Genomic DNA, 19,499 nt, shown 5'->3' on the forward strand with positions numbered 1-19,499 from the left:
CACTCCCAACGAAAACCTTAACATCTTCAGCTCTGCTACCTCCAGCTCTGCCTCCTGCCTTTTACTCAATGCCACTGTCTCTAGTCCATACAACATCGCAGGTCTCACCACAGTCCTATAAACTTTCCCTTTCATTCTTGCAGATACCCTACTATCACAAATCACTCCTGTCACTCTTCTCCACCCACTCCACCCTGCCTGCACTCTTTTCTTTACTTCTCTAACACACTCTCCATTACTTTGCACTGTTGACCCCAGGTACCTGAACTCCTCCACCTTCTCCACCTCTTCTCCTGCAACGCATCACTCCACTGCCCTCCCTCTCATTCACACACATGTACTCTGTCTTACTCCTACTGACTTTCATTTCCCTTCTCTCCAGCGCATATCTCCACCTCTCCAGGCTCTTCTCAACCTGCTCTCTACTCTCACCACAAATCACAATATCATCTGCAAACATCATAGTCCAGGAGACTCCTGTCTGACCTCGTCTGTCAACCTGTCCATCACCACTGCAAACAGGAAAGGGCTCAGGGCCGATCCTTGATGCAGTCCAACCTTCACTCTGAACCAGTCTGTCGTACCTACTGCACACTTCACTGCCGTCACACTGTCCTCATACATGTCCTGCACCACCCTCACATACTTCTCTGACACACCTGACTTCCTCATACAATACCACAACTCCTCTCTTGGCACTCTGTCGTCGCTTTCTCTAAATCCACAAATACACAATGCAATTCCTTCTGTCCTTCTCTATACTTCTCCATCAACATCCTCAAAGCAAATAAGGCATCTGTGGTGCTCTTCCTCGGCATGAAACCATACTGTTGCTCACAGATGGTCACCTCTTCTCTCAGCCTGGCTTCCACTACTCTTTCCCATAACTTCATGGTGTGACTGATCAACTTAATTCCCCTGTAGTTACTGCAGGTCTGCACATCTCCCTTATGCTTAAAGATCGGTACCAGCACACTCCTTCTCCATTCCTCAGGCATCCTCTCCCCTTCCAGAATCCTGTTAAACAATCTGGTTAAAAACTCCACTGCCATCTCTCCTAAACATCTCACGCCTCTACCGGTATGTCATCTGGTCCAACCGACTTTCCATTCTTCATCCTCTTAATCGCTGCTCTCACTTCCTCCTTACTAATCCTATCTACATCCTGCTTCACCAACTCCACATCCTCCAACCTTCTCTCTCTGTGATTTTCCTCATTCATCAGCTGCTCAAAATACTCCCTCCACCTTCTCAACACACTCTCCTCACTAGTCAACACATTTCCCTCTCCATCCTTTATTGCTCTAACTTGCAGTACATCCTTCCCAGCTCGGTCCCTCTGCCTGGCCAAACTCCTTTTCTCCTTCCTTAGTGTCCAACCTCTTATACAGCTCCTCATATGCCTTTTCCTTGGCTTTCGCCACATCCCTTTTTACCTGCTGCCGCATCTCCTTGTACTCCTGCCTACTTTTCTCATCACTCTGTCGATCCCACTTCTGTTTTGCCAACCTCTTTCCCCTAATGCTCTCCTGCACTTCCTCATTCCACCACCACGTCTCCTTGTCTTGCTTTCTATTTCCAGATGTCACACCAAGTACTTTTCTAGCTGCCTCCTCATCACTCCTGCAGTAGTTCCCCAATCATCCGGCACCTCTTCACCACCACCGAGCCCCTGTCTGACCTCTTCCCTGAACCTCACACTACACTCTTCCTCCTTCAGTTTCCACCATCTTATTCTTCTTTCAATCCTTACATTCCTCCTCTTCTTCTTCGCCTCCAAAACCATCCTACAGACCACCATCCGATGCTGTCTAGCTACACTGTCCCCGCCAACACCTTACAGTCTCAATCTCCTTCAGGTTGCATCTCCTGCATAGCACATAGTCCACCTGTGTGCACCTTCCTCCACTCCTATACGTCACCCTATGATCCTCCTTCTTCTTAAAATAAGTGTTCACCACTGCCATTTCCATCCATTTAGCAAAATCTACCACCATCTGCCCTTCCACATTCCTCTCCTTAAAACCATACCTACCCATCACCTCCTCATCACCTCTGTTCCCTTCACCTACATGCCCATTAAAGTCTGCCCCAATCACCATTGTGCCCCCCTAATGGCTGGGTTGATCACAGAACTGTGCATGATTTGTATTATTGAGGGTGTGCTCTCTTGCAGTATGTATCTGCAGTCATGTCATGTCCACAAGGTGGCACCTTCACAATTAAATGTTTATTCATTTTGGGTTATTTTTTTGTTTGTTTAACTTGTTTATTTTTATAATTCAACATTTTTTGTTACAGTTCTACGGTGTTGATGTCAAGTGTAATAAACATCAGTAAAAGACCCTCGGCCTTGGATTGTGACTAAGGGCGGCACACAGTAAGAGGTTTGAAAATAAAAAGTAGGAGCAGAGCTGCAAGAGGGGAGAACAAATAAACCTCAATGTGTGGTGTGTGTGTGTGTGTGTGTATGTGTGTGTGTGCACGTGTGTACGCACAAATGTGGGCTTTTTGGACACTGGAGAGTAAATTTGAAATTTGACAACAAAAGCACTAAGGTGAAAACTTTTTTTTTCCCTCTAGTAATAAGTACCACTGGAAATAAAAATTGCCCCGCAAAACAGTTAGAGGTAAAATTTCTTTTTATTTTAAAAGATTTCTTTTTATCTTCTTTCTTTTTTTGCTGTCCACCTTACACACCTCCTCTAGTGGTTTAGACCTGAATTTGCACCACTGCCTTAAAATAGAAACTAACCACATCCTGAAGTGGTCTCTGCTTTCAGGCCTAACACTCCCTATGCTGTGTGCATGTGTGCAGAACTAATGAAAAACTTATTTTACTGCTCTTATTTTAGCACATTTTGGTATTAGTGTGTATTACAGTGAACTTACTCTACTGAGATGTTTCCTTGCAGCAGATAACATCGGGCACAGAAGATCAGGTACAGATTCCAAAAGTAGCAAACTTATTTACACTTTATTTACACTTATTTACAGATGTTTTAAATCATTAAACACTCTTACTTGTTGAACTATCATATTTACTGAGAGGTACATAGTGCTGCAAGTCATATAAACCCGTCTCATAAAAGATAAGCATACACTGATCCACCTGGGCACTTATGCACACACAATGTCCTAATCAGACAAACTCTTTACTCAGGACTTTCAGGCTACAGATGAAGAAGTTTATAACACTCACTCTAATGAAGACACAAAGAGAACATTTACTTACGGAACATCACAGCGAGTGGACTGAACTCCATCCTGTCCCTCTAATGACTGACTGGGTGACAGAGCAGAGGTGTGTGTTAAAGCCGTACCACTTCCTGTGTACACACAGAGAAATAAGCAACCATGCACACACAAAGTGAAAGAAAGAAAATGTATGTCAAGTATGTTTTTTTCGTGTTCCTCTTATAAGTCACCATAAAGGCTTCAGTTTTTTTCTCTTTGCTATGATTTAAATTATTTGAAAATAGCCAAAATATCTAAATGTACATTATACGCTCTCCACCTATTTCACCTATACATCTGTTTATTAATGCTGTTATCCAGTCAGCTAATCACATGTCAGCAGCACAGTGCAGTAACTTGTTTTGTAAAAGTCTTTTACAAACAAAAAGAAACACCATGTTGATGAGAGAGGTCAGAAGAGAATGGCCAGACAGGATGGAGCTGACATGAAGGCTACAGTAACTCAATATGTAATAGCCAGAGATGGAAAGTGAAATTAAAATAGATTTTAATCCTAATCTGACCTCTAAACATTAATAGATTTAAACACCACACATTTTATCACTGTTCACTGCTCAGCAAATCTGTACACACCTATATGCTGATTTTATGATTAAATATCTGTACACTCTCACTCTAACATTTAGTTGTCCTCTTTTTACATTCAGGAGTGTTTTCAACCCCCTTTTTTCCTCTAAAGGCAGGACTGTGAAGGAGGAAGGGAATTTCTGTAAAAGAAAATCTGTTACATTTCTGTAAAAAAAAAAACTCCTTGTATTATTTAATTAAACCTAAAATACATCTGGCAATATGTTTTATAATAGTTCCACATATCCTGTTTTTCACCACATTTATCACCACATTATCTGAGTAAAGCTGCTTTGAGACAATGTACAATGTTCGTTCAATCGAGTTCCCGAAGGGAACTTGTATTTCACTTTATAAGGCACTTTTGATTGTCTGAATCATTGCCAATGTTGAGATTTCTGCATTTTCAGTGTTATATTAGACCACCTTCAGTGTAGCAGTGTGTAGCCGTGCAGTAAGAGATAAAACATATCTCTATTATATTTACTCCTGAACGTCACTGCACTGGGATCCTCTTCCCACACTGAATAAATACTGCAGAAATCAGTTATCTGTTTTGAAGAAAACTTTATTTAATCCCATATTAGAAATTCCAATGTTACAGCAGGAGGCAAGTGACAATATAAGACAATGAAAAGACAACAATATAGCAGTAAAATGGGGCTTAATACATAAACTAATAACAATAAAAATAATGTAAATTATCCCTTGGTTCATATATATATATATATATATATATATATATATATATATACAGTGGTACCTCGACATACGAGTGTCCTAACATACGTTAACATACAGTTTTTTGAGACACGAGCGGTGGAGACACGAGCGGTCCCAGTGGAGACACGAGCGGTCACTCGGTCGATTTTTTGATACGCGAGCAAAAACTTGAGATACGAATCAAAGCCAGAAAGCGAAGATTGTGAGGAAAATGAAGATAGTGTTGCATTAGAGGGAAAATGAGAGCTGTTTCTTTAAGGCTACTATCTCTGGGTATTGAAGTCCAGAGTAAAATGCATTATGGGTAGTGTAGTGCGGGAAAGAAGTGTGCGGGCTGGATGTTTTTCCTGTGTGTGATTTATATGATTTGTGTTCTGCAGTGCGGTCTGTTAATCCAAGTTTATCCACCTGGGAGTTATATTATACTGTAACCCTGCGAATCTATCTTCATAAAAACAAGTAAAGTGGTTATGCATCGGCTAATGTTGTCCATCTCATCATTCCACCAGCATCAACTAATGAGTTGTTACGCTGCTGCCGGGAAAAGTTCAAGCGGATAAGTAACAATAAGCAAAGAAGAAAAAGTAAAACATTTAAAGTTTAGGGATACGTAGTGTGCAGGAGTGATTAGTAAAAAACGAGTTTTCCCTCTGCCTCCGCTTATCGCCTCTACCCCCCGCAAACACACACACACACACACACCGCCGGCGTTTTCGTTAGCTCAAGTCGTCTCATCTCCAAGAAATATACACTGAATAAAACCTTATTATATCTTTACATTCTCATTTATTATGTTTTTATACAATATTTGTCATTTATAAATACATTTTTCTTATTCAAAAACACACAACAAAAACAACTGGGGTCGCATTTTGGGGGCTGCAACAGATTAAAGGCATTTCAATTAATTTCAATGGGAAATTTGCTTTGAAATACGAGCAATTTGACATACGAGCAAGGTTACGAAACGAATTAAACTCTTATGTCGAGGTACCACTGTGTATATATATATATGCATAAGTACATCATTACATAAAAATATGAAATGGTAAAAATGCTGATATTGACAAAAGAAAAAATCTTTTTTTCTCAGTATTACTTGTACTTCATATGATACATTATTGCGACCAGGTCAAAAATAAAACATTTCATCCACAAATCTCCTCACACAACTGATTATTGTTAAGGTTCACACTTCTGAAAAGTCAAACAAAACAAACAACAGTGTAGAACTGAGATTGGAGATTGGAAGTCTACTCCTTGTCGAGTTAATCTCATAAAGAAACCATAGAAAACATAGAAAACACAGCAGTCCATACACAGTAGTGGTAGAACCGATACTGAGAAAACAAACAATATTAGTTCCTCCCCATATTTCAGATAAATGACAAGATTGCAACCATTTTTACAGAAAATACAACCTACACTGGAAACTATTCCACTGCACATTTTCATTCTCAAATCCTGCAACTGAAACCATATTCACTCTCTGGATATGAAGCAAATCTCACTAGTGCATGTTCTAGCACACAACACACCTTCTAGTCTTTAGATTCTCAAACAATGCAGATTTCCATCTTTCACCTGATACTGTTTCATCTTATTCCATTCTGTCTGAATGAAACTCTACTATGGTATGATTTGTGTTAATGGAGGTCAATTAGCTCACAGGGAAGAGTATTACTCACTCTTTCTATGGATAACTATTTTGTGCAGATTTCTGTCTGTAAGCCTCACTACAGTTACAAGAAATGTTTTAAAGTTTGAAGGTGCAGGTGACTACATTGGGACCCATTTAATTTCCACATGTCAGATGGTATTTTGCAAAAGAAAAACTCAACGCTCAGGCAATATATCAACATTTTCTCTTTAACAATATAATTTCAAAGAATATGTTTTGCATTAGGAGGATGTAGGCTTTATAGCACACATGATACATTTCACCTCATGAGGAGGTTTGCAGGCTTTAACTAAACTATTCCAATCAGAACAATGAGGATGTTTATAAGATGCAGAGCGAATAACAGCATGATACTAAAGTAAAAAAGTATTATTTTAAAATTCCTACAAAGCCCTAAAGCACAAGCGATAATGAAATGATTTGACAGTAAATGCAACCTCTTTCTTATAGATGAACTTTTACTCACTCCTCTATGACTGCATTCTCAATTCTGTCTTCATCAGTGTGAGCTGTTAAAGAAATTCACAATGTTATTGTTTTCATTTCAAATTTTAATCCATGTGTTTATGGCAGAAGAGCGTTTGATCTCGTCCTAAACACAGTTTGAAGAGGGTTTGTTTTAATGCTTATGAATGACAGTAAAGTGACGAGTGACAGTGATTCAGGAAATGGTGTGTTAAAAAATAAACATCATATACTGTCATTTTCAGTAACTGCAAAATTAGGAAATGTACCATTTGAATGGAAAAAAATCAAAACAGTGGAATAGGGCAACAAAAGTCTGAAAAAAGTAAGTGTTATTAATATCAGTTGGAGAAATATTATGCAACTAATGAGGTTAATTCACAACTAAGTTGTAAATTCATGCGCAAACCGATTGGGTATAAATTGTGTATCTTAGGAAGGCAGAGTCTCTTAGAAGTAAAGATGGACGTTGCTTCACCAATCTGTAAAAAACTGTCTCTACAAATTGTGAAACAATTTCAGAATAATGTTCCTTAACTTCAAATTGCAAAACAGTGGAATATCTCGTCATTTACAGAACATAATAGCATCTAAAGTTTTAAAGAATCTGGAGAAATCTCTGTGCACAAGGAAGACAGCATTGAGAAGAAATCACTGTCTGTGAACACAGTTTGCCATGTCATCCCCAAATGCATGTTAAAGAAGCCATGCGTGATCATGATCCAGAAACACCACTATCCTCTCTGGGCTTATTTAAAATGTACTGAGGTTAATCGAAATTTGAATTACTTTTTGGAAACCTATGGACTCTGTACTAAAGAACAGAAGGACCATCTGGCTTGTTATCAGTGCTCAGTTCAAAATACGGCCTGTCTGCAGTCTAAACCTTTCACCATTTAAAACATTTGGCACATCATTAAATGAAAAATACAAGAAAGGACACCCAGAGCTGTTGAGCAGCTAGAATCCTGTATCAGACACATATGGGAGAACATTCATCTCTCAAAACTTCAGCAATTGGTATGGTTCCCAGATGTCTACAGACAGAAGACATGATGCTACACAGTGGAAAACATGGTGATGTTCCAACCTTTTTGAGACATGTTGCAGTCATCAAATCCAAAATATCATTTATAATTTGAAATGGTACATATTCTGAGTTTAAACATTTAATATACAGTGGAACCCGGTTATCTCGCCCTCGGTTATCTCGACAACCCTATTAAGTCGACGTTTTTGAACTGGAACCGCCAAATTCTCGCTTTTTCTACGCATTTTTTATCGGTTATGTCGACTTTTTTTATGTCGCGGAACCCTGATATCTCGAGCACAAGGGGGGAAACATTTTAGAAATTTTAACGTCAGTTATGTCGATCGGCACTGTGCAGCCGCAGAAGAACTCGCGAAAGTGGCGGAAAAATCAAACCTTACAGATACTACAGGTGTTGTATTGTATACTGGTGAATCTCTGCTGTTAGTTAGTGCACATATGCATTTTTTTGTTAAATGTTATGCGATGAACGGGAGCGCGGCGCTCCCGGCTTCAACTCCTTACCTCCTCCTTACTCGGTAAGGAGCACGGCTCTCTCGGTAAGGAGCACGGCTCTCTCGGTAAGGAGTTGAAGCCGGGAGCTTCAGAGAAAGCGGCCGAGAAAGCACCTGCCACGCCCCCTTCGGCCGTTCACGTTTCGGGTTCGGTTTTGGATCTTCCAGGTTTTTTTCCGGCTTCGCGCCGTGCCGCCGGTCACGGTATTTTTTAATTTCCCTATTTTTCCATTTACAAACTCCTCTCTCTCTCTCTCTCTCTCTCTCTCTCTCTCTCTCGCTCGGCTTATCTCCCCCTCGGCATCGCGGACGTAAGTTTTTTCGGACACTTTGCTTTGTGTGTTTGTGCGGATTACTTCAGCCTGATGGTCATAAGTTTTCAGAAACTTAGTTACTCTTTATTTTTCTTTTTTTTCCCCACATGTGGACTAAATGTGAGACGGCACTGTGCAGCCGCTGTTTTTTTTTTTTTTGAGCGATCTGTGTGTTTATAATGTTGGAGAATATAATAAAGGTTTGTATGGAGAATGGACGGTGGTTTGTATTGTATACTGGTAAATCTCTGCTGTTAGTAGGTGCACTTATGCCTTTTGTTGTTAACAAACGTATGTACATTTTTATAGCATGCCTTCATCAAACAAATCGCAGCAACGCTGTTGTGTAAAAAAACCTCCCAAAACACGTGCATGTACATTCTCATTTATTAACGCACATCATGTACATAAAGAAATTTCAAGCACGTTAATATACTGCCGCCATTTTGTTTTCGTTTATCTCGATCATCGGTTACCTCGATGCTTTTTGGCGACCCCCTAGGACATCGACATAACCGGGTTCCACTGTAATGTTTTTGTTCTACTGTAAATTAAATAAGTATTTATGAGATTTGCAAATCATTGCATTCTGGTTTTATTTACATTTTACAGTGTACCGAATTTTGTGGAATTGGGGTTGTGCAGCATATTATTAATGAAGGTAAAATGGAAATACAATTGAAGCATCTGTCATATGTAAACTTATAATATACTTACATGTAAATCCTACTGTAAGAACATTTAAGAACAAGTGATTTAACACTTAAGTGAAATGATTTTCCTGAAATGTTTTTCCTGCATTCTATTTCATTATGTGAAATGTAGAGATACTGAAAGAGTTCTTACCTCGAGCTCTGTAACATTTGACCAGCAGAATGATGGTGACCAGCAGATATGGAGATGCCGTCACTACACTACTGATCAGCATGAGCACTGAGAGCGGAGCTTCGTCAAAAGATGGACCTGACGCGGAATTCATTTATAATAAGTAGAATAAAACTTTATTCATACTGAATAAACATTACATTTGAGCGTTCACCTCATTTAGTCAGAACTGTATTTAAATGAATATTTAATGATGTCTAACCTCTGACTGAGATCCAGCTTCTCGGTGACTCTCCTCTCTCTGGGTGTTTACAGTGGTAGAAACCTTCATCTGACTTTGAGACTTTATAGATTATCATCTCTCCTGTAGTCTGGTTCTGGACGACTGATCCATCTTTATAGAAATAAACCTGGATGTCTGTCGAATTTGCATTGTCATATAAACAGCGTAGAGTCAGAGGATCTCCCTCGGACACCGGATGGACAGGACTTTCCAGGATCACATCACTATCTAGAACACAGAATCACAAACAGGGAAATCCAAACACTCTGATGTGTCTGTTAATAATATAAGAAAAATTCTCTCATTTATCTGTAGAACTTAAAACCTCAATTTCTGTGGAGAATTTACTGCAAATGTAGAAAAAATGTATACAGTAGATCTACATCTACATGGGAATTTCATCATGTCTAATTATTAGCATTGTATAGTAAAATCAGCACATAAATAATGAATTAAATCCAAATCTGATAAGATTTGGATTCAATTCAGTAATTATTTGCTAATTTTACTATACAATGCTAATAATTAGAAATTATGAAATTACCGCAGTCTGGCTGTATATATTGGCTAATCATAAAACCAGATTCCTTTAAAAAATTTCTTGCTTCCAAAATACACCTCATGAAGACTCACAATGAACTGTGATGTTCACAAAATCACTGATAACTCCAGATTCTGCTTTACACCAGTAAACTCCAGTGGAGGATATGGATAGGAAGCTGATGTAACATGTAGATCCTGTAACTGATCCCCACTGTGAACAATCTAACATTTCTTCACTGTCTGTGTATCGTCTCACTGTCCATCCAGTAGAGTTACTCTGGTCCTCACAGCTCAGTGAGAGAGACTCATGAGCAAAGTGTTGAGTTCTGCTGGGACTGATGATCAGAGACACTGGAGGAGATTCACCTTTAACAGAGAAGAATTACACTTTAAATATGAATTAGTCCAATATTTATTACATTGAGGATACAAGTACATTTGTGTTGAAAATGTTAATAAATCACCTACAGTAGCATTCATAGAGTAATAACTTCAACAGCTTTAGCATAGAATAATCCATCATAAAAGCTTTCAGTCAATGAAAATATAGCTTTTTAAAAAAAAATTTAAAAATTAGGCTTTCGGGAGCATTTTTAGTCATTGCCACAATGTTTTAAATATTTGGAAAGTAAATGATTGCCATGATTGCATAAATGATGCAGGTTGAATTGTCTTACATTTTGCTCGTATGCAGTACAGGGATATAAGCATTTTCAGACATTTCAGTGTGAATGTTTGCAAAAACACACAGCCAGAAAATGTGCTTAGTCTTTCTGCTTGCTTTCATTTTTTTATATATATTTTCAGACATTTACCACTTACCATTAAAAACAAACACACAGAGAGCACTTCCTGAACAAACAGAAGTTAGTGCCTGATTCACTCTATGTGCTTTTTTATAGCTTCCTGGTCATGCCGCAGAAAGAAGTGTGCTGAAATTCCTGAAGGGTAAAGTCTATGCTTAGGACTCATAAATTTTCGAACAGCATGAGTAATAAAGTAACTTTGAAGACATTTTCTTTTCTGTTTGATTAATTTTTAAAATGCAGCAGTTTGCCAATGATTACAATGTTTTCATTTATTAAGTAATGCCATTTTGTATCGTTCATTCACTTGAAGTTGCATTTATTATTTAAAAAAAAAAATCAACTAATCAATTTATAAAATATAGCTGAAACAACAGTGAAACTAAAGTTAAACCACAAAGTATAAACCCCGATGAATTTTTCATCTTGGAAAACGATTTCTTTTGTTTTTCTTTGTAAAATAATGTTATTGTGGACTCCACAGCTACAAATATTTTTTGTGATTATTTAAAATGTTGTGAATTAACAAGGAATTACAATAATTAAGCAATATTTTTATTTGAAACACATATTTTGTTTTAGCTCTTAAAAAAAAAAACGTTTTAGCTCTTCTTTATAAATGTGGAAAATGAACCATGACATACCTCTTACTGTAATCTTTACAGGATCACTGAGCTCTGTTTCATAACAGACAACATCCTCGACGAAGTCATAGTCAATGGAACGGCGGTAAGCTATGTGATGGTAGTAACTGCAATGGTGGTTGTCGCTGTTGTAGTAGTCAGAATTTTCCCTACATGCTTTACACTGATACACTGTTTCTCCTGCATTATCGACTTTCACCATAAGTTTGTTTGTTTGCTTAATGTTCTGATTATCTAAATAATCATAATTTTTGTACCACTGAAACTCCCATCCAGTAGACTGCAGATCACAGTTCAGAGTGATGGTGTCTCCAATGTAGATGGAGCTCTGAGGATTCACTCTCACAGTCGGTTTGGGTTTTGCTGTTGGTATAAAACGATGGTGTCAGAACTTCTTTTTTAATTTTACATCATGAGCATAACAATTCACAATTCACTTTCGTGTATCTACCCGGCTATGTGCCTTAGATGTTTGGAGAGATCTCGGGTTCCTAACTCAAGGCTCATGCCGGGAGTTCCCGTTCATCACTTAACGCTACCGACAGATGCGTCTGGGGTGGGGAGTAATCAGGATTGGTTGCTCCACCCAAGGTCTATGGATTGGCCCAATTTACTTCAACACATTAACTGCCTAGGGATGCTGGCCATGCTTGTAGAATTAAAGCATTTTCTTTTGGATCTCAGAGATCACCATGCGCTGATCCATACAAACAAAATGTCAGTGGTCTCCTACATCAACCATCAAAGAGGTCTGTGCTCGCACCCCCTGTACAGGCTGGCGCACCAGATCCTTCTGTGGGCCCAGGGGAAACTCCTCTCACTGAGAGCAGTTCACATCCTGGGTCGGTTGAACAAAGCAGCAGACACCCTGTCAAGGCAGGGGTTGAGACCCGGGGAATGGCGGCTCCACCCCATGTGGTGGAGCAGATTTGGGAGAGATTCGGAAAAGCCCAGGCAGATCTGTTCGCATCTCATGGCTCAGTGCCACTCCTGGCCACTCTGTCCTTTCGACCTACCAGTACCCATAAACACTAGTCAGGGACTGGTCAGCGTGGCGTGATTGGACTCTCCTTCCAAAGCATTTTGACACAGCTCAAGTTCCTAAAAGGGAACGTCTCTAGGTTACATATGTAACCCTAGTTCCCTGAGGGAACGACATTCTGTGTCTCTAAGCCACACTGCCAGCATCTCTGCAGCGCTTCCTCCTTTAAAAACCTTGTGCTGGCTTCACTTCATGTGTGTTTTATGATTCCTGGTCAAGACGTCACCGTGCCGGTGCCATGATCACTTATATCAGCAAAGAACTGGCTGAAACTAGTGAGACCCTGGTACACCCAATTACTGTATGATTTAGTATTGTGGAAGAATTGTGGCTAAAAAGCCATATCTCCAATGTGGAAACAAGTGACCGAACTATGCATGAAAACGGCATGAATGCATGAAAAATGCTGGCTGGTGCTCTCAAGATTTTGTTGTAGCTAAAAAAATATTTTTCTCAAAAGTGGTAGAAAATAATTTCTCCAACCTAACACAAATTAACAAATTTTTAAAGCATTCTTTCACTACAGCTTTTTATCAAAATGTGCATAACACTGTATACATTATATAATTTTTAATTCCCTAATAATAAAATTGCAAAAGACACAAAAGATTCTTGTATAAAACATTACTGCCTACTAGACAGGAAAGTAAAAGCCAACATTAACCAAACAGAACCTCATTTACTGACAGCTCAAAATCTGAAACCTAAAACAATCATGTTATTCTATTAAATAAGAAATAAAAACACCTATAGACTCACCTGATACAGTCAGTGTAACAACATCACTCATCTCTGAGCTCTGAGACCACGCCAGTGTCCACTGCAGGCATAGTCACCACTGTCAGCTTCACTAACAAACGGGATTGTTAATAACCTGGTCAATTTTGGTGTGGAAATTCTCTTTGTATTTAGATACCAGTTGTATTTCCACCAACTGCCTCCTCCTCCCTGTAGATTACATCTGAAAGTAACAGGTTCTCCAGCAAAAACATGTGTATCAGGTTTTATGGACACCACAGCTTTAGGACTTCCTATAAAACATGTATTGTCAAGTCATTAAACAAATCATTAAACCTTTATTTTAATGATAGATTGGATATATATATCACCTTGAGCTTGAGCCATTGCTAAAGGTGAAATCAGCACTAAAAAAAAGCAAACAGAAACAGAACAATGTAATAAATATAACACATATTCAGTCTACTAAAAAAATACACATTTAAACCAAAAGATTAAATCATATTTAGATTTATACTACTATTTGTAGCTTTAATCTAAATACCTTTTTAGTTTTTTTTTACTTTTTTAGTCTTTTTAGTTTTTAAACACATACTCTGAGTCTCTCAGAGCTCTCGTTATGCTCTAACCCTTCTCTACACACACAAATGAAGTAATTGAAGTCAAAGTTAACAGTTTTCTCTGAGGTTTTTGATACTTATCTGCCTCATGTGAACCTGTCTGTACATTGTCAGATGTTTGCATGATTACCTTGCCATTTAATGTTTGTTAGTGATTGCTAACCCAGTGAACAAGGCAACCCGTGGTGCTCTCTAGTTGTGGATTATTGCAGCAGGGCCATTTGAAGATTTTAGTCATCTTAGGATGCTGACATCTGATAAGGAATATGGGCATAGAATGGGCACAGGTTCACCCAAACTGGCCCTTTGAATAATTTGAAATATTTTCAGCTTGTTCAACCTTTGGTTTTCAAACAATGCAATAAATGTCAGTAGGGTGATTATTAAAATGTAGAGTTTAGTTTGTTTCATTGTCACATCTGACTTAACACCTCCTTCACTTCTTCAGTGTTAGACACACAGAATTTAAAATAGGAATCTACACCATGATGTGTGTCTTCTCTCAAGTCTGTAGTGCTTGAGACTGTAGACTATATCATAATGATATAGATACTCTGATACTCTATGTGCATGCTTCCTTTTCAGTCACTGACCACAGAAATGTAAATAAATGCAGATATTTAATGTTTTGTTAAAGGATGGGAAGCAAGCAAAAAAAGTATAGTGTTCTTAACAATTTAGCCAGTGATGGTATGTTCAGAAATATCATCACTCTGAAAACATGTCTCTGTTTATCTTTAAAGCAACTCATTTGAGTATAACTGGAGGCCCAGCATATTACCAGTTAAAGTTTAAAAAGTTAGTTGGTGCTTTCGCATGTCCACTTTCACACCTCTTGCAGCTCTTCACAGCTGAATTTGCAGCAATGCATTAAATAGAACAAACCACATCCTGAACTGGTCTCCATTCTCAGTCCTTTAACTCTGTCACTGCCCTGTGTGTGTACCGGACTAATGAAAAGTGTTTGTTATAGATTGCATATTAGAGGAATTTGCTGTACTGATAAGTTTCCCTGCAAAGATATCTAAATACATTTCGGTTAGTCTCAACCATGAGTTTCTTTAATAAAGTACAACCTCCAGTAATTTCCTGAAATGAGCAGTCATCACAGAAAAGCAGATATCAGCAGAATACAGATGATACAGGTACAGATTGCAACACTATATTCAAACTGTCATATTTAGTAAAGAATTACATCAAGTACATACAATTAAAAATAAACCCCACTCATAACAATGTAAACACATCTACCTGAGCAGTCATTTTGAAGTACCAACAATGCACTGATCACAAAACAACTTTATCACTTCATCAAAGAACATTTACCTACAAAGTATCACAGGGAGTGGTCTGAGCTCCATACTGTCCCTCCAGTGATTGACTGACCATAAAAGTGTTGCATGTTACAGCCTTAGATGGATGGGCCTATGCAAATGGAAGCTGCTGCTGATCTGATTTTTATTTATCAAAGGCCAGGCAGAGCTGCTTGGATCAAGGTTGCAAGGATTGAACCTGTTGTCACCAGTTACATAAATGTCATTTTTTTTTTCATTCAACCGTCATGAAGATTTGACAAAATTCTTCTGATAAGTTAACAGTCTGATCATTTGCAGTGACATCAATGGATTGCTTTGTTAAGTTTAATGTACACTTTGCTGCACAATGGCAATAATTTCCCTGTCTGACCCTATATACCTGTTGAACATGCTGTTTATATAAAGGAAAGTAATGAGAACATGCATCTACTGCTGAAACACCTTTAGTACTCGAGGAACAGATGGAACGCATGCAGTGATCTGAAGGTGGTTGCAATTCTGCAGCTTGGATACACTAGTACTGTTGCTTTCTTTGCAAATGGAACAACCAAGCAAGAGATTCACATTCCGGATAGGACTGGTCACCTTGCAAGACATTGATTCCTAGGCAGAATAATGTTGCACATGACCCACTGATTGATCCAAAGAACACGTTTCTTACGCTTAGGTAAGGTAAGGTAAGCCAACATTAAGAACATGGAGAAACACTTTGAGGTAAAGTAGAATCCAGCTATGCTGGGAGACTATTGTTGGACATTGATAATGAAGAATCAGCAAGTGACTAAAACCGAAATATGCTGCAAAACATTTCTAGTTTTCTCTCTTGATTATGCTGCGATATCATAGCATAGTCCGAACAAAAAATTCCATAAAATTTGGAAGCCAGTGTCACCTGCCATTTGGTTGCAATACCTCAAACGATCCCCCTGACATCAGTAAGTACTATTCAGTATTACTACTTTTAGGAGGTGGAGAGTTCTCCTGGACCACACTCTTGGAGCACAAAGTACAGTATTCTGATAATATGTTGTTGGCCAACTTTTGGTTTAAAAGACTGCAGTGAATGACAGTGATGTCAACCAGATCAACAGTTGTCAAGTTAATCATTGCTTTTGCACATCTACATTCACACATATATCACTGAAACTCATCACAAAATGGTGTCCGTTCGCAGGCCTATTAATAATGCTAATCAGAAGAGTTACTGCTCTAATTTGTAACACAAATGGGTAAATAAATGATAAATAAAATTGAGTGCTTTTTTAAGTAATGTGCATAAGTTTCATGTTAGTGTATATAAGATTAAACGTATGTATCTCTGCATAGACTATAATACTAACAAAAATGGAAACAGATGTCATGACAGTTTTTCAGTTTCTCTTAAAGGCATCATGTTTTTTTAAGCTTTTCCAAGTTAAGTCTCGCCACAGCAGCTGAAAACATTTCAGCTACCAATAACTATGACTAAAAGTGATGATATCTACAAACACCATCCAGGATTTTGCAGGTCATATGGTTATGAAAGGTCATCACTAAAAAAAGCAGACAGCAACAAGTCTTAGAAGATTGGGTAGAGATTTGGACAAACTCAACCCTTATCATGACCGATATGGTGACACAGATCAACCAAAGCAGGCAAGTACACACAGGTTAAGGACAAGTAATGTTCAAATTATACAATAAATCCATCATTTAGAACATCTCGGCTGCAGATTAACAACTTTCTTCTCCACAACTTGTTCTAATAAAAACACAAACAGAATATTTACTTACAAAGCATCACAAAGAGTGGACTGAGTGCCATCTTGTTCCTCTAATGACTGACAGATCAGCAGTGGGTGTAAAAGCCTTACCACTTCCTGTGATCTCACTGAGAGAAAGAGGGTGTTTGAGAGAGAGAGAGAGAGAGAGAGAGAGAGAGAGAGAGAGAGAGAGGAGTGACAAATTTCTGTTATCACTGTTAAACCTGTCCATCACAGTTCAGCACTTCCATCCCAGGCTCAGGGTCAGTGTGGGGGTTCTCCAAATTCAGACTCACACCAGTCTAAATACAAACAGTGTTTAACGTGAAACTCAGAATACATGCCCATGAAGGAGGAATCACAGAAGCTCAGAAGTTTCAATCTTCTTACCACAAGGGGTCACCATCATCTCAGTACATTGCTTGTTCCAATATCACATGCAATTCAGGCTCCTTAACTGCCTTAAACATTTTGATAAATAAATAAATATTACTTTTAACTGATCTTATATTTGTATATCTTACAATTCAACCTAACAATTAATTTTCCTCACCAGAGATACATGTGGATTGCTGTATAGTGTTTGTAAAAGGCTGGTCCTTCTCTCTCTCCTCTACACACATAAACTCCACATACATGATGTAGACATGAGTATGATTTATTTTAGTTAATCTGTATTAGTCTTCAGAAATCTAAGAATGACCAATTGTGCCTTAAATGTGTCACCAAAGTAAACTCACACATCCACATTTTACAGTGTAACAGTGTAATGGTCCCAGTGGTAATGTCTTGTCTGCGCCACCAGAGGGAACCATCACCCGAGTTTTGAACACTTCCTGTTTTTAGCATATTTAAGGAGTGTTTAGACTAACCTCCAATGTGAAGTATTGTGTTTGTTTCCCTTCACTGTACCAAGCCGTTTATGTTTCATGCTTATTCGTGTGCTGACTCATTTATGTTCTGCGACTCTCGTTTTCCTCTCTGTGTTTACTGGAGTCTGTTTGTCATGCTGACTTCTATATTGTGCATCAGACTCTGGCATCAGCTTTAACCCACCTTTTGTTATTTTCTACTGGTGTCTTAATAAAGCACAAATGGATTCCAACCCTACTGACTCCGATTATTGAAGAGTAAGGAGTAAAGCCTAATTTATTTGCTCTTGTATAGTATTATATGTACATATGTTTTACTTAGCTGTATTAAACAAAATACCATTTTTTTACTGTATCTTTATTTAAAATTTTTATTTTTATGGCTTAGTGTCCTAAAACTAGTGTTCCAGTTAGTTTTGTGTAATTCAGTGTTTCTTGTTACTTTTTGTTAACATTTGCGGTATTTAGCAGATGCCCGTGTTCAGGCAGTTTTATGTTGTCTTATGTAGCACTTTAGTCATAGGGGAAGGTTGTTTTGATTTACTGTGTATGGTTGAAATGACAAAAGCCTACTTTACTTGAATGACTTGCCTTGTTTTTAGTATCCTTTCAAAATCTACGTGTCAGGATTTTGTCCTTGGCGACATCTGGTGTTGTAACAGAGGTTACAACACCAGATGTCGCCAGTGTGTTATTTTGGCTCTTATTTGTTACGACTGTTTCCACCGATGCCCTAGTGTAAATAAGTCCGTCTTTTTTGTCAGTTTTTTCGCTTGGTCTTTGTCTTGCTTAGCCAGAACTTACCTGATAGAATCACTGCAATCTGAATTTTGTCCCTCACAAGTATAGTCACCACTGTCAGAGTTTTTGACAGATGAGAGAATGATTTCCTGCTTTGTGTCTCCTTCTTCATCTGACCAGTGAATAGTTTTCCACTTTGCCTGAGTTTTCCATTTTGACTACTGTGCTCTTCAGATTCTTCAACAGCAGCAATTTTTTCTGTATCTTTCACCCAGATCTGTGACTTGCAACAATCCTGTCTCTGAGCTCTGCAGGCAGTTTCTTTCACCTCAAGGTTCGGTTTTTGCTTTTATAACATTTACATTTACATTTGCGGCATTTAGCAGACTCCCTTATTCAGAGGGACGTACAAAAGTGTGTAAATCAAGCTTGTATCTAAATCAGTGCTTCTCAATTACTCTGTTACGCCTCCCCTAGGAAGAAGTAAACATTTTGCGTCCCCCAACTCTCTGCTGCGACTGTAAATAGTATAATTTTCTATAAAATTGTTATAAGTACAGCTCTGCATAACATTGTATCCTTGTTAACATTAAAGAAAACAAACAAAAATAATAATAAATAAATTTATAAGCCTCGGGGAAGTGCAGGAACAATAACAGTTTAGTTGTTGCTGCTTTTGGACCAAAAATTATAATAGGACCAGATGTTAGAATGGTTATTGCTTTTAATGATAAAATTAAAGAAATCTGATTAAAAAACACAATTACATGATGT

General features: G+C 38.2%; 1 protein-coding gene across 2 annotated transcripts in view; it reads right to left on the reverse strand.

Moving 5' to 3' along the window:
• LOC124387366 (Fc receptor-like protein 5) overlaps positions 1–19,499 on the reverse strand; it is a 35,406-nt gene that overhangs the window by 2,733 nt on the left and 13,174 nt on the right. Inside the window, exons 1-7 of one of the 2 annotated variants that reach the window (XM_046851685.1) lie at positions 13,456–13,619; positions 11,655–12,017; positions 10,295–10,570; positions 9,641–9,889; positions 9,400–9,516; positions 6,696–6,738; positions 3,236–3,329 (exon numbers count right to left, since the gene is read on the reverse strand). In XM_046851685.1, the coding sequence (XP_046707641.1) occupies positions 3,242–3,329; positions 6,696–6,738; positions 9,400–9,516; positions 9,641–9,889; positions 10,295–10,570; positions 11,655–12,017; positions 13,456–13,486 (1,167 nt within the window). In that variant the 5' untranslated portion in view covers positions 13,487–13,619 and the 3' untranslated portion in view covers positions 3,236–3,241. Of the gene's footprint in view, positions 1–3,235; positions 3,330–6,695; positions 6,739–9,399; positions 9,517–9,640; positions 9,890–10,294; positions 10,571–11,654; positions 12,018–13,455; positions 13,620–19,499 lie in introns of those variants that run through there. The other variant, XM_046851684.1, reaches the window with a different exon arrangement.

This window comes from Silurus meridionalis, chromosome 6 (genome assembly GCF_014805685.1).
Source record: "Silurus meridionalis isolate SWU-2019-XX chromosome 6, ASM1480568v1, whole genome shotgun sequence".
Lineage (NCBI taxonomy): Eukaryota > Metazoa > Chordata > Actinopteri > Siluriformes > Siluridae > Silurus > Silurus meridionalis.